This window comes from Chlamydotis macqueenii, chromosome 5 (assembly GCF_036417535.1).
Source record: "Chlamydotis macqueenii isolate bChlMac1 chromosome 5, bChlMac1.mat, whole genome shotgun sequence".
Lineage (NCBI taxonomy): Eukaryota > Metazoa > Chordata > Aves > Otidiformes > Otididae > Chlamydotis > Chlamydotis macqueenii.
Window position 1 is genome coordinate 26,522,588 of NC_141560.1, and position 24,711 is coordinate 26,547,298.

Below are 24,711 nucleotides of genomic sequence, written 5' to 3' on the forward strand. Positions count from 1 at the left end.
AGGTGGTGATGACGATGGGACACTTCCCTGTCCCCCAAAAGGAAGGGGTGGGAGGGTGAGGAAGGCCCAGTGGGGCAGAGGAGCGAGTGACAGGGGTACACTCAAGGGGAGCAGGCAGGGGACACCTCTGCCAGGCAGCCCCAAATGCAGAGACCGGGGCCCCACTCCCTGGGCACGGGCAGCCAGGGGGACCTGGCGGTCCGGGGAGGGGGGTGTGGCCCCCGGAGGACACAGTGTCTGTCAGGGCTGGCTTCTGCCACCCATTCCCCGGCCTAGATCAGCTTCTCCTCCTTCTGCGATGAATTAGACTTCTCCATCTGTCTCTCATCCTCTGCTGTCGCCGCCTCCTCCCCTGTCTCCATCTTCCTGCCTGGGGCCGGGGTGTCCCCAGTGATGGTCCCCAGGACTTTGGTGCTGTGCTCCTGAGCTTTGGCCCTGAGGGCGGCAATGCTATTTTCTCTCAGTTCCTCCTGGGAAATGGTGGTTTTGGGATCCGGGCCCCTCTCTTCCTTGTCACCCTTGTCAAGTTTGGGCAGGGCCTGGCGCTCCACCTCCGTCTTCCTCCCCGCCTCAGCCGCTGCCTCCAGAGACTTTTTGTGCATCCCTAAAAAGAATTGTTGGTATTCGGGTTTAGAAAAGCGCCTGGGCATGGGAAAGCCATCTTGAACTGAAAACAGCAAAGATAAAGAGAGGCCAGAATTAAGGAAAAGCAGAAACCCTCACTTCACGCAGCAGTCACGGTGAGCCATTCGCTCTGGCCCCCGCGCAAGGGCAGCCCAGGCAAGGCAGCCCCGGGGCTGCCCCCAACGGTCTATAATTACTCTCCCCTTCATTTCTCTCTGTGACCCTAAAGCTAACTTGTCCCTGCAAGGGGACAAGCAGCACAGTTGTCTGAGCTTCACTGAGGCTGGGGAGGAAGATCCCCCATTGCCTCTTCCCATATCAACCTGCTCCTCACACAACCCATCCCTCTGCCTCTCTCAGCTTCACACAGAAGGAAAGAACAGCCCATCGTCAAGATGTCAGACATTAGTTTTGGGGCAGAACCAGCCTGAAAGGTCAGAAAGCAGGAAGCAAAGAGTAGGAGTGTGGTAGGGCAGCTGCTACCTCTGCGTTTGCACAGAAAATCAGGTGAAACCAGACAGAAATGCAGCTTCCCTTGGTGCTGAGAGCAGGAGGAGGCAGAAGCATTTTCCTCATGGAACTTAGGGCAAGGAGAGCGCATTTGGGAATCCCAGTACCCCACACAGCATCACTGGGATGGGGGAGTTGAACTGGGATGACCTCCTGCCTTGGGTAAGGGTTGGAGCCCCTGCTCCAGGGCTGGGCCCAAGGGCTGCTCATGTCATGGGAGCCGAAATCTAACACCAGCCTGAGCGCAGGGAGCAAATGCCTGCCCCAGACAGATCCTGCAGGTCAGGATCCAAGGACCAGCAGGGATTTGGGATGAATGGTCAGAGTCTATTGGCCATTGAGGGACAGGGGGGTAGAGGGCTGTAGGGCGAGGTGTCTCCCCCCTGCATATGCAGGGCAGGAAGACCTCGCCTTACTGACCTCCACCCATATTTTCAGCACGGCTCTATTTTCTTCCTTGCATCCCTCCACTTTGTCTCAACCCACTCACCATCCCCCATGAAGGTGGCTGGTCACTTACCCAGAAGCCAAGGGGCGCAGGACTCCATGATGCCATCCTTGGCAGACTTGAGGATGGACTCAGGCAGCGGGATGGAGTGACGCACCATGGCACCGTAGAGCCCGTACTCGGCCATCACGCTGCTCCTGCCCCAGCACTTCTCCCTCTTCCGCCACTTGGCCCGGCGGTTCTGGAACCAAACCTGGGGTGGGTGACAAGGAGGAACATGGGTATTTTGACAGACAAGGTGCATTAATCCCCTTCCCACATGGGAACACATGTGTGCCTGTGCGATGGGATGAAGGCGGATGCATGGATGCTCCTCCCGAAAGCACTGCGACCTCTTCTCCCATGCAGCAGCTGCCAGGTATCTTTCCCTCCCTCCCCTGCAGGAGCAACAAGGGCCAAGCGTGAGAGCAGGTCCCATCCCTCTCTGCAGGATGTAATTAATTTGCTATCACAGTGTCTTTTTCTAGCAGCTTTTGGCTCTCGTGCCTGGGATTTTCTTTCATTATTTACTGGGTGTCTGAGCTGCGGCACGGGGCTGTGGGCAGCGGTGCCTGCAGGGAGGGCTGGGATGGGGGTGGATGCTCGGGAGAGGCGGGAGAGGGGGGAAGCTGATCTGTGCGCTTCGCCCTGAATTCCCAGTTTGAAAAGCCCCTCATCTTCTCAGAAAATTGGCAGAATAATCTCTGAGCTGTGACCTGGGGGGCAGCGAGCAGAGAGGCGGGCAGCAATGCGGGGGGGGGATGCTCTCAAAAATCTATTAGCGCGCTCTCTCTCCGATTTCCATTCCTCTTGTCTCCCTCGCCCTCCTCCCTTCCCCGGCTCCCCTCCCTTCCCTCCAAGCAGAGGCATCAGCTTTAAATGAAAAATTGCTCGAGGTCTATTCAGAAGAAGGCAAAGGAAGAGTCAGCCCCAGGGGCAGCCCAGGCCTGATTGAAAAATAAGTTAATTTCAGTTTGAATCGATGGGCCTCAGGCACTGAAATATCACGGGAAATTAAAGCAGCTGGTCCCCGGGGAACCACGCCATTGACCTGCGCTAATTAATGCCATGGAGTTACCAGGCCCCTCTCCGAGAGGCAGCCCCTCCCTCCCCACGGACACCCCAAACACCTCCTCATTTAACTAATTAGACTCACAGAAAATTGGGTGTTAATTTGTTTAGGATTTTTTTTTTCTTTTCTATTTTTTTGCCTCCCTTTCCTGGAAAGTACACAGCAGAATGGAAATGAATGGTCGGGTCTCGCTGGCAGATGGATGCTCGGGGTCACTCCGCAATCTTCTCCGACTTGATTGCTTGATTAGGTCGTTAGCACATTAAAAAAAAAAATTGCTTGCCGTCTGGCGCTGGCCTGATGAGTGGGATGAGGCGGGAATCGCCTGGGTAATTTATCTTTTTATACTGCAAAGAATTTGATTTCAATCTGCAGATATATGGAGGTGCCTTTGACACCTGTTTAACATTACAGAGCTGACAGCTTAACCCTCTCTTGTCCCCACTGCCCATAACCATGCTCAGGCTGCAATGGGGAGCACTGGGGGACTGGGGCAGACCCCCAGCTCTGCAGTGGGGACCATGAGACTGATGCCACAGAGTGATGTCCTGCTCTCAGCTAGCAAGGCAAGCTTGTCTCTTCTAGCTGTGCAGAGGGGACCTGCCCAGCACCGAAACCTTAGGGGGACAGAGCTGCAGGGTAGGCGAGTGGCTTGCTAGCGCTGGTGACAGCCAGTCTTGGCCACTCCTGGGAGCCCAGCCAGCCTGGCCCCACAGGAAGCTCTGCGGTGTGGCTGGGGTGGTGGTCCCAGCGGCTGTGATGCCAGTTTCTCCCAGCAGAAGACACTCTGTGTACGTTAGAGGGAATTTAACAGCCAGGCAGCTTTGCCACACGTTACCTCCTCTGCATGATAAACAGCCTGATTTACACTGTCATACTGCCAATATGTAACCCCTGGACCGTGGATGGCTGTGAATCCACTGGGATTTGAGCAGGGACCCTCAGGAGTGCACAGCTTCCTCTCTCGGCCGCTCCTCCATGCCTGCATGACACCTGGGTTTGCTGGGTCATGCAGTCAGCAGGACGCTGGCAGGGTCTCTCGCTCCAGGCCACACACTCCTCCAGCTCCCGGAAGGCAGAGCTGGTCCCCTCCATGCTGCCAGTGGGCAGCTCGATCCACCGGTGCCAGGAGAGGGATCCTGGCTCTTCGGCCCTGGATAAAGCAATACAGTTACATCCCTTGCCATAGAGCTCCTCTCTGTCTCCCCTTTCAGGGAAGACATTTTTCAGGGAGAAATTCCTGCACACCTTGAGGGATGGCGTCTGCAAATCTGCCTTGGTTTGGAGCTGCAGTGACTTCTTTCCTTGTATCCAGAGCAGCTTTGCAGGGCTCATCTCTGCACAACTGCATTTGTCACCAGTTGCACACCTGGGATCTCAGCCAGGAACAGGTTTTTCCGTCAAGTACCAAAGCAGGCAACTTTTTAAACCCTCCTCAATCCTCTTCTACACAGGTGCCTCCTCACTGATGCTTTTACCACCCTCCCTTTCCCCGCCCTCCTGCCTTGGTGCTTCAAACATCTTCTCTCCTGCCTCATGCTCCCCTGCCCTTCTCCCTGGTCAGATCTCAGCCCTGTCCCAGCACTGCCCACCAGCCCACCCGGGCACTGCTGCTAAACCTGCTGCCCTGGAGCAGCCATGCAAATGCCGGGGCCAGGAAAATGCTGGGGCCAGCAGAAGCTTTGACAGCTGGCAGCCTAATTTTGACCAGAGCTGGTGGAAAATTTTCAATCAAAAAATGCTGATTCAATCACACAGGAAAAACTGCGTCCGGCCAGTGGAAGTGTAATCAAAATTATCTATGGCTTTCTTCTGAACATTGCATTTTAATCTCGGCTGCCTAAGACATGTGAAATCTATATCTAAAGTCAAATGGGAAAATAAAAACGACATCAACACCTTAGTAAGATCATTCGAGATTTCTTAAAACAATTTTTGTCGTTTGATGGGAATTTCCTCTTGCTTTTGACTTGGAAAAATGAAAGTTTGAAATCCTAGAATTTCTAGCAGAACAGAAATCGGGAGGACTGGCCATCTTGCTTTAATAGCAGGAGCCATATCTTGATCTCAGGAATGAAGTCAAGTGAACCTAATGATGCCCACTATTGAATATTACTGGGCTCAGGACCCAGCCCAGCACCTCTGTGACAAGCCTGTCCTGAGGAGCACGGAGGGAAGAGCTCCAGCACGGCACTGGCAGCCCCCACACCATTTCAGATCAGCAGAATTATTCCCCATGGGTCATTCTCAGGGTCTTGCCATCATTCAGATGGCTCCATCAGTGGGATTTTCTTCTAAGAGAAGATTTCATTGCTTTCTTCAAATTTCTTGATATGTTACCAAAATTTTCCTGTGCTTTGATTCTGAGCTGAATTACACACTAGGTATTTTTGACTCTGTTGGTACATTAACCACAACTTACAAATAGGCAGTTATTTATTATTGCCACTTCACTTCCTGCCCCAACTGGAGAGAGTTTCACCCTTACACTTGCATTTACTCGTGGTTTTGGTACTGTATGTCTTCTTTGGTTGCGTGTTGTCTTTGCTGGGAGATATCTACTGCACAACTTCCTCCAGCTCTGTAAAATTCAGCCTGTTTCAAGGAATGTTTAAGTATGTCCATGTTTGGTCTTGTCCCTTCTCATCACATGGGTTGGCTCAGCTTTGTGAAATGCTTTATTAATGTGGCTGTGTACCATGCACTCTCCTCACTTGCTTTCATGTGGTTCCCCGTTGCACAGCCCAGAGTACAGGGAAAATATCGTGTTTGCACGTCCACACTTTACAACCTGTGGTGAAAACCCCTCATTAATTTTAGACTGAAGCATATGAGATGTTTGTGCAAAGCTATCGTAATCTGATACACAGGGATCTTTTGGACCAACAGGCTACATCTTAAGATAATTTACAGCTTTTTATTATCATATGAGCACCCTCTGAAACGTGGGGAGCTTGCTCCAGGAACACTATCCTCAAACATGGGACAACAGAATAAAGAGGACAACTTTGTCTTGCTATCCACCGCATACATTAGCATCTGAGTTCAGCCCATGCATGCTCGTTTGCTGTTTAGCAGCCCAAAGCCCTCACCTGAGCTGCTCCCAAAGCCCCACAAGTGCCATCTCTGGCAGACCAAGGGCTGGATCTGGAGTGGTGAGCGTCCCAGCTGAGCTGGGGGCAGCAGCCAAGCATGCTTCTGACAAGGCTGCCGGGCACCCTCTGTGCACCGGCAGCAGGGTAAGATGATGCTTGCTGCACATTGCACACTGCAAGTTGAGTATGCCCATGCACCCTGCAGAAACTGCAGGCTCTTCCATATCCATGGGTTTTGGTCCTCTACGCATAAAAAAGCTGCAAAAGCAAAATCCATCACCTTGCAAAACCTGCTCTCAGTATGAAACAGGCGGATAGAGGGTGGTAACATAACACATCACTCAGAGAGGATCTGCCCATCACACCTTCTCTAACCCCACCAGGCATGTCACATTGATGCTGTCTCCTCCAAGAGCAGCCACAGCCTATGAACCAAGACAGCAGCAAATACCAGCACCTTCAGTGTCATCTCTTGGATGCTTGTTCCACACAATCTGTCCTTCTGAGGCCCCCTTTCCAAAACCAGCAGTACTGCAGAGCTTTATAAACTGGGATGTCCCTAATCCTAATCATAATCTAATTCTCACCCTCAGAGCCCACTGCCCAAAGCAGTAAAAGTGGAGGCACCCTGCGCTGCACCGCAGGGTTGCAGTGTTTCAGAGTCAAGACTGGCAAGGTTATTCCTGCCAGTTTCCTCCTCTGAATCGCAAATGATGACTGACAGTTCTTCGGATTATTGATGATCCAGAAGAGCAAATTGTAGTAGGAGGAAATCTCTCATTTTGCAAAGGGACGTGAGACTCAACGTGTCCTTGTTATCCACATTTATCATCTTAGTTAGTTTGTTTACCTAATCAGCTCCTGAAACGTTGTCTGCTAGAGAGAGAAATCTCCCAGAGGTCAGCTATGAGGCAGGAACCTGTATTAGCAAAGCGACGTTTTAAGGCATTGGTAGTAGCCGATTTTGTCTTTCTGATAAAATAACGTCATATTACCTGCCCAAGCATTCCTCATCTCTTAGAGGAAAAGTCCAGGCTAGATAATGGGGAAATTTTGCTTCACCAGATTTCACAAACTGCCTTTGACATAGCACTTCAGCAGGGGTCTTTCAGGGAACAAGCTTTACGGAGCACAAGATGGTCCCAGCCCAAAGCAGCGCATGCTGAAATGCCCACTAGATGGCCACAAGCAAATGCACGTCCACACAGACACAGACACGCAGACACAGACACACAGACACAGACACACAGACACACAGGCGCACACCCCAGCACATGCCTTTGCCAGGCTGCGGGGAGCAGCCGCACATGGCTGTTGGCAAACTGAGGCAAGGGACAAAACCCCGAGTCCCCCCCAGCGCCAATGCTGAGACAATCTGCCCCACACGTGCACTAACAGGCATTTTACCCTGTCTTCTTTGCTCTCTGATAATTCCCCTGGCACAAACCTTCAGCTTAAGGGAGCCAAACTATACATCTATCTGATCCCTGCAAAGAAGCCATTTTGGATACTGAGCTCTTCCAGTGAGGACACAGTAGAGAAACCCTGTCCTGTTCAGCCAGGGAGCTTGGAAGCCTTCTGGACTATTCCAGTGATATTGCTTCAGGTTGTAATCTGCTGTCATGGTCCCACCTGATCTCATGGTGCTGATAGCTTCTGACCCAACGCACTCCTGTCCATCCAGCACCAAGCACTTCTCCCAGGGATCCAGCCATCTTGGTCTGAACCCTGCAGAAGGTGAACTTCTCACATTCATCCACCAGACCTCTGTGGCATTTACTGCTGTGGGAAACACCCAGACATGGATGCCAACACTCTGTAGTTCCTGATGTCCCTTTCCCCCCCAATGCTGCTCTGGACTGATTTTGTCACCTCACTGTACACACAGTGAAGCATTGCACACTGTGGTATGGAGAAGCTCTGTTTCTCAGTGCAAGCTCTTCATGCTTCTGCCTGCATGTTGGTTCCTCCTCTCCTTGACTAGAAAAGCCCGGTCAAGCCCATTCTCCCCCTTGCAGCAGAACACTGCTCCTAAAGTCATTCCCAGCGGCACACCTGGCACTTCCCCGCTTGGAGCCCTTTGGTGTGTTCAGCTGCGGACCAGAGAACATGCGGACCAGAGAACATCCCCAGCTCATCTCCACACCCGGGGCCCTGCTGCTGTCTCAGTGCTCAGTTCTTTCTGACAACTACACACCTCCCTTTCTACCTTCTTCCTTTCCAATGCAAGCCTTTAGAATGAGAGCAGTCAAAATTAAAACCTCTTCTGAAAAAAAAAATAGCCATGTCCTCACCTTTGTATCTGACAGGGCCCATGGCCCTGGCTGGGTCCAGTCTGAGGATGTGAGCACTGCAAAGAACAGCCTCCTGTATTCCTCTGAGCATCTCCCCATCCACACTCATGGGCCCTGGGGCTTTGTAATTAATTGCCACAAGAGTATATGGTTTGACTAGGTCTTGGGGCTTCCCTGGATCCCTCCCCTGTAGCCATCACCCTAGGAAAATTTCCTGTCCGCAGGCTGCTGATGGAGACTGCACCACTTGTGTAAGCCTGGAAACAGTTTATTGCTGTCTTTTCAAGTGTAATATCAAAATTATTGGCACTGTTTATGGTGATATCACTTTCTATGGCTGGTGTAAAGTGGGTATGAAGTTAAATGAGAGCAGTAAAGGTTGCACATGGGCTGCATGGCTGATCGCAGGACTCATCATCCCTCCTCTTACTGAACACTGGCAAAGAGCTTCCTGAGCTCACATTAGAAAGAGCAATTCCTGTACATGGCATGGCAAGAGCCCTTCCTGGTAATAGCTGGAGTCGTGTCTGACCCACTTGGCTATCAGGTCCAACCAGATGTACTGAGATGAGCTGCGAGATGGTGCTCATCCCTCTTGAGCAAAGACGTGATGGTTCATCCAAGCTTGGGTCTCCTCTAAACTACACTTGCACAAGGCAGACTTTGAATATGGGCTCAATGCAGCACCAAGCAAAACTGTACATGCTATTACCATGCCACCAGTCGTGCAGGCCAGGCCTGCCTCTGAATCTTGCTCCTAAAAGCACTACATGGCCAAATACAGCTTGTTGCAATTTATCTGACTTAAGCAGGCAAAGCTGTAAAATCCCTCTTGACCAGGGAAGATGTCTTAAACTGTGTCCCCTTGGCAAATCTGGGGGCTTCACCTGGCCTTGCCACCTCATATGGTGACATGTTTTCTCACTTGTTGGCATGTTGGCATGTTCAAAAAGTGAAGAACTTCATCAAGGGCAGGGCTCCCATCTTCCTCAAAGAAAGAGAAGTGTGCACACGATGTACATGGTAGATATAGCAAGATCAGTGGTTCAGCTCACACCCGATCTGCACAGCACATGTGCAGAGCAAATGCATCCCTGAGACATTGTCTTCATCACGGTTAGACCATGATGCCAGCTGACCAGCAACTTAGCTGGAGCTATGGCTCCATATAGGCTGCCAGAAGCTAGGACATGGCAGATAAATACCCAAATTCCTCTCTTCCTAATCTGCTGCTAAACAGGAAAAGCATCAGAGTAGTGGCTGTGTGACAGACACAGGAAAGCTAGCAAGGGTGCACCCATCATCCTAGTTCACACAAACGAGGGGAGATGTCTATCATCAACACAAAGGGTGATACTGCACAGAACCTCCATCCTTTGGGTGCTCACAATGCCTGTCTCCATTAACCAGGTCAATATCCTGCCTGTGTAATTTCATTTTGCCTCCTTTTTCCCTGCTAAAACTGCTCTGCAGCTCCTCTGGCACAGAGGAATTGTGAGCGTTGGTCTTCATAAACACTCATATGCAATGCACTCTGTGAACATGCAGGGACGTGCTGTATTATCACCTTCATGTTAGAGCAAGGCGGGTCAGGGCAGTCAGAGGAGAAATGGCATGTCCTTCTCCATGATGCTTTTCAACGGGCACCAAAATCAGAGCTTGGGACGCCCGTCTTCCTCAGAGGCTGCGGAGCACTGCCTGTTCTCTGGGGCTGCCCCTTGCATGCCAGAAGTACGTTGCCCTTTCCTTTATCTTTATACACAGAGTGAAGGATAAAGACGTGCTTGGGTCTTCTCCAGAAAAAAACATAGGAGCCTAAGGCTGTGCAGCAGCAGGAGATGGTGTCTGCAGACCTGGTGCCCATCATTTCCTGAGGTGAGGCTCAAGCCCATCCCTGCGTATACAGAGAGGGCCCACAAAGTCCTCCCTGAGGGCTACAGCACGGGTTCAGTGATGCACAGGAACTCTTAGCACATTGAAGTATTAGCTGGAAGATATCTGGGGAAACATGTTATGTATTGTAAAGTGTGGTAACATGTTTCCATGCAGCAGCTTGGACTGAGCACCAAAAGGAGAAAGTTGTGGTCCTTTACAATCTTCCCTTAGGAAGATACATAGTAAGGATGGTGTTTGCAATTCCTTGTCTCATGCAATAAGATATCTAATCACCCAAACTCAGCGAATCCTTCACCAGACTCTCTTGACTCTGGGGAAGGAAGAGGACCACCACAGCCAAAGAGCAGGCCAGAACAGCAGTCCATCCCCTGACCACCACCCAGGAGGTTGGGACCATCAATTATGTTGGCTGCACTGGATGTGGGCCTTCAGCACACTACTTCTACCATGTGTCTACTCCAGGCTCTACAAGTTCCTCAGCTCTGTGTGCCCTTCATCTTTTTCAGGTAACTCATGACTCCAAGATTTTTCACGTGACACCTCACAGCTGCAGAATACTTATGCTTCAGTGTTGTGGTTTTGTTTAGTGAGGGGAGACCCCCCCCTCACTAAACAAAACCACAACATTCAGGCACTGGCTGCTGGTGTGCCATTGATGTCTGCAGCTGATGTTGTCAGCTCAGGGCTGTGCACAGCACAGCTGATGGTGCGACCCACAGAGCTGGCAACATGCAGCCCACTCGTGGATGCTACTCACACCAGGACAGCACATCTGAGCTCACCAGGGCATTCCCAGGTATGCCTCATGCCTGGTCCACCCAGACTAAGATCTCCCAGGCAGGGACCCTCCCTCTGTTGTCACTTAACCACCAAACAAGTTGATGCAATCAACTAACAAATGGCAAGGCACTGTAGTAACAGTCATGGGGGACTCTGAGTTGGAAGGATAGTGGTGAAGCCAAAGACATGAAGGGACCTAGAGATATCAGAAACACCTGCAGGACAGGAATCAATTTATCTTGGAAAGGACATCACTGGCACATCTGGCTGAGAGCAGTGACCAGCACAGATAGTCATCATGTATATTTACATGGATGAGTTGGCTAGATGCTTCCAAGAGGTTGTTTCTCAAACCCTCTCACAGGTCAACCTCCCTCTGGGTGAGCCAAGCCCTTGGAGATGACAGGGTAGCATGGATGAGAAGGTATTCCCTGTGCAATACTCTGTGGACCCTATGGCTGCAGATGAGACAGAGCTTCCCAGAAGCATGGGTGGTCAGCCTGGTTGCGCTGGCCTGGCTGAACAGCATAGGTACGGGCTAACCCAGCCTGGCAAAGTGCTGCTGTTTATCCAAACCATAGTAGGTCAGCTCCAGCAGCCAGGCAGAAGTCACTCAGTAAGCTTCTGCTAGACCACAGAGGGGACATAATACCCATGTTTATGAATGGGCAATATGTGTGCCATGGACACTTAATATAGTCCCAGGAAGGTGACCAGGTATAAGCAATGCTTCACTTGCATTCCCTTGCTATGAATTTGGAGAAAAAGCTGCAGCTGAAAGCTCTAATAACCACCAGCCAAAGTTTCAGCTCTGCCTTTGCTCAGACAGTTGGGAGCCTAACAGAAACTCACTGAAACAGAAAGTAGGGAGCAAACTGCTTCTCACACCAAGTAGGTACTAAACTGAACACCTTTTGCTGCTCCCAGGGCAATGCCACTCAGAGTAAAGAGCACCTAATGCCTTCTCACAGCCTGTGATGAAGGTGGTCTCTGGAAGCCACCTTTGCTGTAGGATTTTGTAGCAACAGTTTGTTCTCCAGCTCAGTTCCTCTTTTCTGCTCCACAGAAGGACCTGCCAGCCTCACGTGTGCAGAGAGCAGGGTCACCTGTATGTCTGTGGAGGACTCAACTTGTCAACCCTGCACAGGCCTGTGCAAAACCTGGCTCGCAGAACACCCACAAAGGAGGACAATGAAAAGGCAGAGGAGGTTTGTGCTGCCAGAGAAGGATCAGAAGAACTTGTTGAGATTTATCAGGGTAAAAGATAAACACTACAGAGAAAAATAGACCCATTAAGAAATTAAGGAGAAAGTAAATTAACTGTGTCTCTAAAGTGGCTGTGTTATTGAACTGTTAAAAAAATCTCTATTCAAAGTAAGGAAAGGAGGAAAACTTTATAACAAAGGGTCGTTAAAGGAAAATCTGAACACACAATCGTCAGCTGGTCCCTCTGCCAGGCATCCTAAGGCTAGAGGGGAATTAACTATTGAACTTGCTGGGCTGCCCAATTATTTTTTTAAAAATCAGTTGTGAAAAACTGCAGCGGTATCAGAAGAGAGAAAAGAAAGTTTGTCATTAAAAGGAGGAGTGAATGCAAGTGTTGCCAGCGCAGGGATTTAGTGTAGCATTTCCAGAAGAGCTTAAGTGATCGAGGAACTGCAGTGCCTAAGCTAACTCGGAGAAGTGTTACCCTTAACCAACTGCTGTTAAGAAAAGAGGGAGATAACTGTGGGGAAGAGTTGTCACAGCCTGACATTAAGCCTGCAGAGCTGTTCCTCATTCTCCTGGCCATGATGGGGAAAGTCTTTGCCAAAGCACTCCACAGCAACGGGCTATGGCATGTTCTGTTGCCTGCCTGCCTTTCCACTTACAGCCAGCTTAAGTGCCCCAACACTTGAAGGTATCTGACCCCCAGTGATGCTGTCTCCACACCATGGAGAGAACAAGGAAGGAGCTGTCACTGCAAAGCCCCATTTCCCTCCCACTCATGTGGAGGAGCACACCAAAACCACACTGCCCCTTATGCTGTGACAGCCATAAACATCTTGCAAGGAACAGAGCAGAAGGCAAGGACAGGCAAGTTTGCTTTTATTTGTTCTTCTGTCCCATTTAGAAAATTGGTCAGTAGCTGAAGCAACTCAGGGACTGAACACAGAGGGATACCTCACAGTAAGGTGAAAAAATGTCCCATTTTCTTCCTGTTTCCTGCCACTTTTTCTTTCTCTGGCCAAAGACATGCGGTGTAAGACTTTTCAGACAGTAATCTCCCTGGGAAGGCTCGCCTGGGCCCCTGCATTCACCCATCAGCCAGCCCCTCTCTTTGCAGCCATGGTAATTAACTTGTAAACGAAGTTCTAGCACATGGGCTGAAAACAGGCCACAGATAAAGGGTAATGAAAACACTCCATTACAGAAAGGGCCAAATTAAACGACTCTTAATTGAAAAATGGAAATGAATATGAATTTAGATCAACTAAACACGCATGTTATTGAAGAGGCAGCAAAGTGGATTAACTCCTCACATACCAATTAAAGACATGGAGGCAGAGATGCACCATACGCCATGAAAAACACTCATAATAATATTCTCACCAAGCCAGTAAGTTTGATTAGTTTTATTACTCTCACTTGTACACTTCCTACATTTCTAAAAGCGTGGGGGAAGGTAATGACACTTATCCGGTATCACACTGCCGTGGCTTGCCCCAGTGCTCAGGAATTATTGGCAAATGTAGCCAGCAGTAGCTGTTCAGCTCTATTTCGTGATTAAATTCTTGCAGGGTTCTTAAAAAAAAAAAAAAAAGATATTGAAATGGCTGGCGCACACAGCAGCAACACTTCAAGCTTCTCCTTCACCTTTAGTCTACCTCCAGCCACTCTTATCACTCTGGTAATTTCCTTCCAGCTCCGTGATCTCCATTACCGTGCTGTGTAGAGATACAGGTGGGAACCCACTGTGCCTCATGCTGGTCTTTGTCTCCTAGGTGTGAAAGTTACCCAGAGTTTTAGCAAGAATAGACAGGTCCTCCCTTGGTAAGAGTAATAGTGACAAGCTTAGAAAAAAACACCAGCAGTACTACTTTCTGCACCACTAAGAAATCCCTTGGTGGCCATTCCAGGCACAGATTCAGGAAAGGCCAGTAACTGTATGGAGCAATCACCCCCATTCCACACTTACAGCATGGGATTAGGACTAAAATTCAAAACTCCGCTGCAAGCAGGAAAAGCTGGTGAGAAGGGGAGAAGCCAGGGCTGCTAAAGCTGCATAAAGCCAATTTTTCTTTCACACTTTCCACCATGTTCCTTGAGGGAACTCCATGGGTTCACTCCTGAGCTCCTGCTCAGTGCCATACAGGTTCCTCAGGCCTTTTCAAATTATGTTTACCTCTAAGTACAGAATGTTTTTGCAAAACTGAAGCAAGGTAAGCCTCTTGTTCTCAAAAAATACTCTTGGTATGAACGTTTCCCTCCAGATGAACACCCTTCCCGATTCCTCCATCCCCATCCAAATCCTCAAGGGCTATACAGTGATACTGAAATGTCTTCATCGGATAGCACCTAAAACAATACATTTAAACTAGAGTTTTAGTGGTTTGATTTTGATTTTAGCCAAAATTGACCTCTTAGCTGCCTGACAAAGCTTACTGGACACACAGACAATCCCCGCTCCTCACACATGGCACTAGCATCTCCTTGGGGTTCCTTTTGCTTACGTGAGCAATTTCATTTGTCCCAAAATACTTCATCCACGTAATTACTATACAATCATTTAACAACAAAAAGGACAATTTTTAGCACTTTTATTTTCTTTTTTAATTGATTATTTCCCTTAAAAGATGAATCTAGCATCCTCACAATGGCAGTCAGGATCTTATTTTTTGGAAATACTGAACTGATTAATCGATCTGTTTGATCAGTAGGAGACATACTGTAATGACAAACACAAACAGTTGTTTCAATAACCTCAAATCAAACTGTTACTGAGCTTTAATACTGTAGATACTGGTGTTTAAAGTTTGAAACTGTCACATATTAATAAACTCAGTGAGGATAACTTATCTAAACCCTATGCTTTAAATGCTTTAAATTTTTGTACTCTGCTGAAAATTCTTTTCCCTCGGGTTTATAAAGCATTAATTTGTATTTTTTATTTTACTATTTTTTTTCAATTTTAAATCAATAAGTAATTCAGGACTAGCATTGCAGTTAAGAGTATCTGCTATGAGAAAGACACTGATTTAAGTCAGGTGTCAGAATACTCATCAGCTTGAGGCCACTTTGAATACTTCAGGTTGTCTCTTAAGGATATGCTTCCCCGCAGGAATCTGCTTACCTCCCCTGGATTTTACAGAATGGTCTGTGTTTATTTATTCCTGCAAATATATTGATTAATGGAGCCTTTTTCAAGTATCTTGCAAAATGGCCACAGTGATATCTGGTCTGACTTGTGCAAAGTGTCTCACTGGGAAAATTAAATTCTTTTCCCATGTTGCCCAATGTGAGGATGCTCATGTTCCTTCTAGGAGCAGCTGGCTCAATATGGGAGGAAGATGCATGCAAGGTGAAAGAGTGCTGCCTTGAAGAAGACCACATGTTCATCTTCTCTTTAAATGGAGGATTTTGAATATTTTTCCAGAATTTATCATTCTCTCAAACCAATAACTGCCTTGGCCTCTGATGGCTATTTGAAGTGTTCTGCTGAAGGTTTTACATGCAAGCAGTTCCTATATCGTTCTCTCAATTGCACTCTTTGAATTTCACTTTCATATTGAATTTCATAGGTGATTTACTTTCTCTTTGACTACTACCTCCTGAGAAATAATTCCATGAATGAAAATAAGGGGTAGATATCACTCTTAGGTGTGGATCCAGTGGGATCCCACATGAAATGCTGTGAAAACCCCTAGCATGGGATGTTCGCAACAATCTTAGAAACCACTTTCACTAATGACCTACAAGAGGGAGAAAACAATATTGAAAGATGGAAGGAACTGCAAACAGCAATGAAAATGCAAAAATATAAACTCCCTCAAGCAGTTAGAAGCTCATGCAAATAAAAAAAAAAAGATTATAAGAAATTAGAAATATTATAAAGGGAATAAAGATTCATTGTCAGCTGTTTCTTCCAAGGGGTATTAAATGATGTTAATAGATTTAAAGCAAGATTTACTTCACTTGTGCAGTTCTGCTGTGGAACTCCGTTATTATGCTTCTTAGCCAAAGTTAATAAAATGCTATTTGAAACCTAGAACACTGAGGGGAAAAGCCTGAGGATAAAAAAAAAAATCTGTCTAAAAAAGACTTGAATTAGATAAATAGAAAGAAATAGATATGGAAGCAAGTAGACCAGTGCTAATCCAAGGCTGTTTCTGCAAGGACTCAGAAGTCCATCCGAACTGGTGTGAACACAGCACACAGCTGCAGGCATGTGGTCCCTTAGCTTTCTCATTATTTTTCCTTTCATGATGAGCAAAAGTGTCATTCATGAGCACTTTTTCCTGGAATACGTGTGCCATTAGCAACACCTGATGTTCAGAACAGCCACTCCACAGGGTGCTTCTGCTGTCCAAGTCTAACCAGATCTCTGGGGCAGAGGGATCACAGTAAGGAGTAGGTTTAAAAACTCTGCAGTACAGGAAGAGTTGGCAGTCGTACATTAGCCAGCTGCAGAATTATATGCCAGCAGCAAGTCAGTGAGAACTGAAATAAGTTACCCACTATTGCACTTCCAAATCAGATAAAACACTGAGCCTCAGAACTAGAAGGATGCTCCAGATGCTGAAGCAGTACATGCAGGGCCCAGCTCTGCACTGTTTGCTGTAACATCTCACTCCACCCCACCTGTGGTGAAGGCCCTCAGCTCTGGCCACAGGAGAAATGGTGCCTCTGCAGTTCAGTGCAGAGGCACTGTGCCTCTGTTCAGAGTTCTGTGCCTCTAGATGAACCTCTTCCTTGAAAAGGCTCTTTATGGGAAATCAAAGGACCTTCTTTCCAACCCAGTATCAGATGATGGATGTAGACAACACTAAATTCCCAACAGGCCTCTCCTTTTTTGATATCCTACAGAGTCACATGTGGAGAAGTGACCATCCCGCTCACGCTCTCTAGAAGCAAAGCACCAGGGCCTGTTGCTCAGAGCAAAATCCCAATGCATCAGGTAGGATTTCAGATGGTGGGTCATTATGTCTGAAGACCATTGGAAATCCTGTCAGCATGCAGGTTGTCTACAAGCTGTTAGGTCAGCAGGAGTCCCGCCAGTACAACAGGATAAGAAGCACAACTTGCTTTTATGAAAATGTCACTCTTGATTGAGCACAAGAATGAGGGCAGTGAGAGGGGCTCAGGACTGAGAGAAAAAGGGCTGCACTTCTGTTTAGGAGCATCTCCCTGTCTCTGCACAAGGTCATGCCTCAGCAGCTTCCAGCATCAGCATTATCTCGCTAAGTGCCCTGTGAACTGCCTTCCAGACCCACGAGGGAGCAGCTTCCTGATGTCTCTTTGGCAAAGGAAGGGCTCACACTGAAGGCACAGATCGACAGGTGCTGGGTGTGCATAAGGAGGGACTGAGCAGAAGGAGGAACTGGGGAAAGCAGGACCTTCCCAACACCACGTGGCACTGAGCCTAATGCCTCTTGGAGAAATTGCTATGCACCAGTCACAGAGGCAGCCACTGCCACTGTGTGGGGAACCAGACCCATTTCCAGCCAGCCAAGAAACATCACCCGCACCAGCAAAAACCTGGTTCAAGGCTTGGCCGTTACATCTCTGTGCCTTGTGCGGCAACCAGGCTGAAGCGGGGTATGGGAAGGGAGGAGGCAGCAGAAGCTGCTGGAGTCCACTCTTGTGAAATTCATGTTTGGTCTGACCAAGCAGACTGTGCCCCCCATGCTGTAGACAGCAGCTGTAAGTCTTCTCTGGTTTTTTGGGCTGTAATGATTGCTCGCATACTGGCTGCCATGCACACCGACGGCTGGTGCTGGCACAGCCCTGCAGCTCAGGGTGCTCCTTGCCACCGGAGGATTTGTCACACAGCGGCGATACTCCACTCGGCCTCATTCTGTCTCCTCACAGTGGCACAACAAAACTGGCATGCAATTAAACCCCAAACATTAAAAATCATTGAAAAAAATATCCCCAGAAACTTTCAGGGAAGCTTCACCTGAGGAGGCCAAATGCAGTGAATGTGCAGATGATGCAAACACTTCCCTGCAACTCACCCGTCATTCCCATGCTGCAGTCCTAGCTGCAGTGCTAGCTGCCTGCAACATCCCTGTGCACCCCTCTTCACCCAAAGGAGTGGAGACAAGCTCTTTCCCTCCTGCAGTGCCCACCCAGACCCAGTCTCTGGGAGGTTCTCGTCTTGTCTATACCACCAAGACCTCAAAAGACTGTGGTCTTTCCTTGCACACCAGTTCCCCTTCAATGATTTTGGATTCCCATTGTTACACCCCCTCCGAAGCACCAGTACAACACACCACGTACAGCACGTGTCGACACACAAACACCAGATACAAATCTGCCAGGAACAGCTGATCTGGCTGCCTACCCATGGAGAGCGGGGGAGTGGACAGCCTGGGGAGGTTCATTCAGAGCAATGTCAGCCTTCCCGTGCCGCTACCTTTTCTTCAGAGCGGGATGAACGTGGCTGAGAGGGGCAGGATAAAGGGGAGTCTGAGAGATATGATTACCTGTATTCTGTCTTCTGGTAACTCTGTTTTCATGGCCAACATCTCTCTAGCATATACGTCAGGATAGTGGGCCTCGTTGAAAGCCTTTTCCAGCTCCTCCAGTTGGTAGGATGTGAAGATTGTCCTGAGGGGAGTAAAACTCTTTAATCAAAAAAATGCAAAAAGAAGCAGCAAAGATGACGAAGAGTCAGAGAAATGGACACAGAAGCTACAGACCTAAGTAACCTGCTAATGCATATCTCCCCCCCGCTTCACCTCGCTCCCCCCCCATCTTCTGTGTTTCTATACACAAAAGGTCAGGTGCCAGGGTGAAAGGAGAACCAGAAAATGCCAGAAGACAGCGCTTTAAACAGTTACAAATCACCTTCCCTTTCCGGGACTTCCCTCTGGAGACAGTTCCTCCCCAACAGCAAGTACCCGCAACCAGCAGCTCTCACATCTCAGACCCTGCTGCCTCTTGAGAGGATTTCAGGGGTGTCCCTGTCCCTCACCCTCCTCTGACCGGACAGCGCACCCACCCCCTCCTCCTCTTGCATCCAGGGGTTTCTGAACCCTTTGACAGTCACGATGAGATAAAGCAGCATCCCCTCAGCACCCTGCCTGGAGAGGTGCTGAGCCCTTCTCCGGCTGTTCTTCAGTCTCCAGGAGCAAATAATCCTCTCCTGAAGCCTCAGTCCTCAGCTGAATCTTCCAAATGTTTTCTCCGCACTGCTCCCCACCGCTTTGCCCCAGTCCTTCCTTGAGATGGTGCCCCTACAAAAGCCAGCGCCAGGTCCCTTCCTCTGCCTTTCTCTGGTTGCTTCCAGTCCCATATCCCATTAGCTGCTCTCTGCCAGTTCGCATTACCCCATTATCCTCTGGAAATCCTCCTGGACCGCCCTGGGCGGGCAGCAGCCCAACCCGCCTCCGTGCAGCCAGTTCTCAGCTCGGGACAAGGAGATTGAAAAATCAGCAGCTGGAAAGCCGAGACGGATGAAAGGCTTTCTCCAGGGGATGGAGGAGAGGTCTCGGACAGCTTCCACTCCCCCGAGGGTTAAAACTCCCACCCTCCAACCCCTCTGGTAAAAAAAAACCCACCATTTTTGGTAAAAACTAACAACACTCCAATGGCAAAAAAAAAAAAAAAACAAAACCCAAAAAAAAAACCACCAAAAAAAAACCACAACAAAAAAAAAACCAAAACCAAACAAAAGCAAAGACCAAAAACCAACCAAACGAAAAAAAAACCCACAACAACGAATTTGCAGCCTTTGTTCAAAGTAAACGTATAAATATATTACCAAACTAAGAATCATGTACTTCCCAGAAGGGGGAACGAAAGAGAAAAAAAAAAAAAAAGTCTTTTTCTAAAATACATCTGAATTTCGGAAAAGCCCTACGACTCCAGAAAGCATAAACAGAAAATCTCAGAAATGTCCTCCACTATTCAGAATGAAAAGGATTCCACCAGATCGATAACATTACTGACAAAAGCAGCATGCAAATGCAAGGGACCTGCCTGCAACCAGATCCTTCTTTAAATTCACTCCTAAATCCATTCTGTTTTTGAACAGTTTCCGTTCAGCTCCAACAAATCTGTGAAGTCCAGGGACAGCAGAGGCACGTTAGCTCGTATATTTTTCTCTCTCTGGGACCACAAGAAAAATTATTCCAATTTTGATCCAGTTGAGATTTCAAGCATTCCCCTCCACCCTCCTCCTCCACCAGTGGAAGGGTTTTGCCTGACATCCAGCCGAAGTTTTCCCCTTTTAGCTCTCATCCCTGGGTAGCCCCCGTCCCTTTTACAACACACGATCCACTCTCCTTTTTGGTATTTCTATCCTGCAGCTATTTGGAGGCTACTGGCATGTCATTGCCCAGCCCTTTCTTGGTACAACTGGAGTTCTTAACGATTTAGCACAGAATATACAGCTACAGCTAAAGGTTGCAGGTTTGTTTCCGTCTGGAACCGAAAATAAAACAAATCCTAATTCCCTTTCCTCTCTCCCATCCAGACCATGACCTGTACACCAGCCCCTGCTGCGTTTTCACCCAGCACTGTCCGGTCCACAAAGAAAATGAAGCCGTTATTTACTCCAGAGCACCCAAACTGGGAGAATTTGTCTGGGGCGGGAGCCCGGATTTGGGATGAGCCCTCCGGACCAAGGCTCCTGTTGCGCGCGTGGCAGGACGTCTCCTGGGACAGTCGGTCTCCTTCCACCCTGCATCCTGCTAAGCTTTCACTGGGGCATCGTCTAATCCACCCTTCCTGCATCGTGGCAGGATTGATTTAATTATTCCTAAATCAGCCTCGGTGGATGGTGTCTGGCCTTCCTTTGTCCAGAACCCCGCACGGGGTTTTGCGTTTCTGTTTATCAGGCGCAGGCAATCCCACTCCATTTTAACTGCGGGACAAGTCAGACAAAGTCCAGTACCCGGCGCGTTCCCGAGGGAAAAACCACCCCCCCACACACATACACCCCCCTCGGATCTCCCAAAGTGGATCTTCGTTTCCTTAAGCAATTCTCCAGCCCTTCTTCAGCTTCTCCACAGGCTGCGTCTGCTTCCCAACTATTTAATCGATTGGCAAAACATTTATTTATAACTAGTAAAATATGTAAATCACTGATAGACATGGTCCCTTGCTGATAGCCAATATTAGGATTGCTATATGTGGAGCAGGGAACGGTTTTGATTATTTAACTGCTTCAGTTTCAGACAGGTTGATCCCCCCCCCCCCCCCCGAAACACCGCTGGTCCGCATCCCGCCCGGATGCTCACGGGCTGCTCGGGTTTGCGGCTCGGGATACCCGGATCCGCAGCCAGAAAAATTAAACAAAATTACACGTGCGGCCGATACCGCTCCCGTGTTTATAGTCATGTTCCCAAACCCGATTTATTTCGGATGGACAGGAAATAATAAAAAAAAAAAAGGGGCGCTGAGGAGAAGCCGCCGGGGCGGGTGTTTCGCCCCGGGCCGGAGCGGGTCGAGCCCGCCGGGGCGTGGGGCTGGCCGGTACCCGGTGCCCTGGGGAGGGGGGCTGCGGAGCGGCGGCCACTCGCTTACCTGTGCCGCCTCTTCTTTCGTTTCTTGCTCTGGTTTAGGGAGGATTTGGACATTTTTCGGTCGCTGGAGGAGACATCCTCGGAATCTGCGGAGAGATGGATAGCGGCCGTGGGCTGGGGCTCCCGCCCCACAAGAGACCCCCGGGCAGGGCCGGGCCCGGCGGCTCCGCTCCCTCCGGCGGCTCCGGCCGAAGGTTTCGTTGCGATCGCGCCGCGGACGGGGCCCGCCGCCGGCCGCTCCCTCCAGCCCCGGCCCCAGTCCCGGTGCGGGGGGCTCGGGGCCATCCAGCCCCGGCAGGGAAGGCTCCGGGCCGGGCCCCGGCCCTCGGTCTCCCCTCTCTCCCCCCAGATTCGTTTGCTGGAGCTGCTGTAGTCGAGCTGCTAGAAGGCAGAGCCCGGCGAGCACAACAAAACCGTAGGAAAATGGGGGAGCTGCGGCCCCCTCCCCGCGGCCTCTTGCCCCAGCCCGGGGATCCCCGACATCCCCGCAGAAACACCAGAGCAGAGAGGGGAAAAAAAAAATTTGCGGTTTATGGAGCTACCGGGGAAAAAAAAATTAAAATCCAAGGAAGAGCTGTTGTCTGCCAGCAGCACCCCGCTCCCCAGGGGTGCCGGGGCCAGGGGTGTTCAGGGTAGGGCGGTGCCGCTTGTGTCCCCGAGGAGCAGCCACGGGACGGAACCGGCACCGGCATTTCGATGCGGGCCGCTGTGCCCCGCGGCGGCCGGGACTGGCCCCGCGCTCCGGCCCGGTTCCCGCCCGCGGCTCCCCGCCGCCCGCCCGGCCCCGGCGGGCCCTGCTGCAGGCGGGGGAGGCGGGCACTGCCCGGAACGGGCACCGCGTCGGGTGGCTCCGGCCGGTCCCGGGAGGGGGCTGGGGGTCGCCGCCGGGGCCGGGGCCGTGTGCTGCTGCCTGCCGCTCCAGGGAGACCTGCGGCTGCCTGGGAGCGGGGCCTGTGGACGGGGTTGCGGGGCGGCTGCTGCCGTCTAGGAAAGGGACGCCGAGCGGCCTCTAATTCCCCGGCAACGAATTGGGGCCGCCGAGGCCGTGGCGAGGGGCCGCTCCGCCGGGATTCCGCGTATCGCCGGGCCGGGGGCCCCCGGCCGCGCCATCACACTGTGTCCGCAGCCCCGGACGGGGAAAAATGCGGTGCCGCCCGCCCGCCCTCCTCCTCTTCCTCGGGAACGAAACGAAATCGCCTTCCCGTCGCCGAGCGTGGGGCCTCCCGCCGGAGTGCCGGGTACCGGGGGAAGGCGGGGGAGTCCCCGGGGGCCGGGGCCGTGCCTACCTGAGCTGGCCGTCTGGCTGCTGTCCAGCTGCCCCGGGGCCCGGGCCAGGGGCTGCAGGTGGACGCTCTGGGGGTCGGAGAGCACCTCCAGGAAGGTGGGCTGGGTGTAGAAGCCGGGAATACCGCCGGCCCCCAGCAGACCCATGCCCACACCGCCCACCCCAGCGGGGCTGAGCACGGAGCGGGCCGCCAGCAGGTGCCCGGCGGGCAGCGAGTCCAAGGCGGCCCGAGGATGCGACGGCGGCTCCTTGTTCAAACCCAGGATCTCCTGGATGCCGAAACCGGTGCAGCGGGGAGGGGTGGGCCCGGAGCTGGGCTTGGCCCCCGACGCGGGGGGCGGCGGAGGGGGCGGCGGAGGGGCGGCGGCGGCGGCGGCCGCGCCGTCGGGCTTGGGCTTTCCGGGCAGGCTGGGGGCCAGCGCCGCGCCCGCTTTGCCCGTCATGCTGCGGCCGGCGGTCCCTGGTGCCCGCTCCGGGAATGCCTGGGAGCCCCCGGCTCAGGCCCCTTTTATCCGCCCAGCCGGGAGCCCGAGCGGGGTCAGAGCCGCGCAGCCAATCACAGGGGCCAGCCGCGATTAGGGATGCCAAAAAGCCGGCACCGGCGGCGGCGGGCCCGCTGCTCGGAGGGTTGGGGCCGGTGCCCGCCGGCGGGGCTGGGGCCGCCGTCCGCCCCCGAGCCCGGAGAGGCCGCCCCGGCGGGGCAGGCCTCGGCCCCGCGTCGCCTCCAGCCCTGCTGGGGAGGTGGGGCCCGGGATGGACGGAGGCGTCGGTGGTTTCACCAACACGGCTCCAGCCTGGCCGAACGGCTGGTGTCCCTGGCTTTCTGAATCATCCCGTGTGCTGAGGTATATACGCGGCTGATAGAGAGAGAAGGGTCCACGGAGGAAACCTAAGGATTAAAGGCAAGCAGTGTTCCTTGAAAGCGTAGAGCTGGAAGCTTCATATGCTGGAGAAACATCTGTCTTCACACCGTCGGAGGTGGTGAACTACTTGGTTGGACTCTCTAGACACCCTTGCCCATGAGCATGGTTTCTGAGCCACACAGCTCTTCAGTAACTGAGCACGCCTTTCGCCACCCATGGGCAAGGTACCATGCACCTCCTCCCTGCCAGCCCTACCGCAACCAAAAACTTTAAACTAAGAGAAAGCCTAAGGCGTCCTGTTTTACTCAACCTGAAGCAACTGCTCCACCACCACATGTATCTTGACAGTGGTCCACAGTGTGGCTCCTAAAGTCTGCTCATGGGGGCCAGTTAATCTGTGGGACGCCAAGCTGGGGCTTGGGACTGCAGCTCCAAAAGTACAAAAAGCCCAGCTTCCACCCCAGCTTTGATAGAAGCAGCTCCCCATTCCTCCTCCTCTTCTCAGCTTTGCAGGCCTCCTGGGGTGGTCCATCAGGCCAAACAACTCGTGCCTTCCTGTGAAGGGGAAATTCTCCTGGTCTCTGGAGGAGGCCTGCAGTGCCTGGTGTGTGACGGCACAGCAAGGGCTGGGAACTGCCTCTTAAATTGGTGAGATCTGTCCAGGATGGTCACAGGTGTTTTGGGCTGCCCATCGGCCACGTTCTGCGTGCTTTGGGAGTCCGGATTTAGAGTCTTGGCCTGTCAAAGGATCGGGGCTGCTGCAGACGCTGAATGCCATGCCTTCCCTGAGCAAACTGAGGGCACCTCCACCGTGATGGCAGTATTGCTGAGGCCATCTCCTATCAGAGCTGCAAGGGAGTCATATACCGACTTGGTGTTTCAGATATTCCCAGCCGTGATTGTAAAGAAACTCGTGTCTCCATGGTGATGAAAGTGGTTCATAAGAGGTGAATGAAGACTGACAGGGTGCTGCGGGGGCCAAGCTGCTCCCTAAGGGACGGGAAGCTGGGAGCTAGGTGTGATAACACAGCCATTGGGGCAGGATCCCCCCAGCCAGGGCCCTGTCCCACCG

The 24,711-nt window shown here is 51.2% G+C and overlaps 1 protein-coding gene across 2 annotated transcripts; it reads right to left on the reverse strand.

The window, feature by feature from the left end:
* Positions 1 to 272: 272 nt before the first annotated feature.
* On the reverse strand, positions 273 to 23,219 carry VSX2 (visual system homeobox 2). Of its 2 annotated transcripts, none has more exons than XM_086749929.1 (5): positions 22,778 to 23,219; positions 21,493 to 21,577; positions 18,447 to 18,570; positions 1,655 to 1,835; positions 273 to 604 (listed from the first exon to the last, which is right to left on the reverse strand). In XM_086749929.1, the coding sequence occupies exons 1-5, from the start codon at positions 23,217 to 23,219 to the stop codon at positions 273 to 275; spliced, it is 1,164 nt and encodes a 387-aa protein (XP_086606055.1). The 2 variants fall into 2 exon arrangements, with proteins under 2 accessions (XP_086606055.1, XP_086606053.1); XM_086749927.1 differs by having other exon boundaries at positions 273 to 667.
* Positions 23,220 to 24,711: the final 1,492 nt, after the last annotated feature.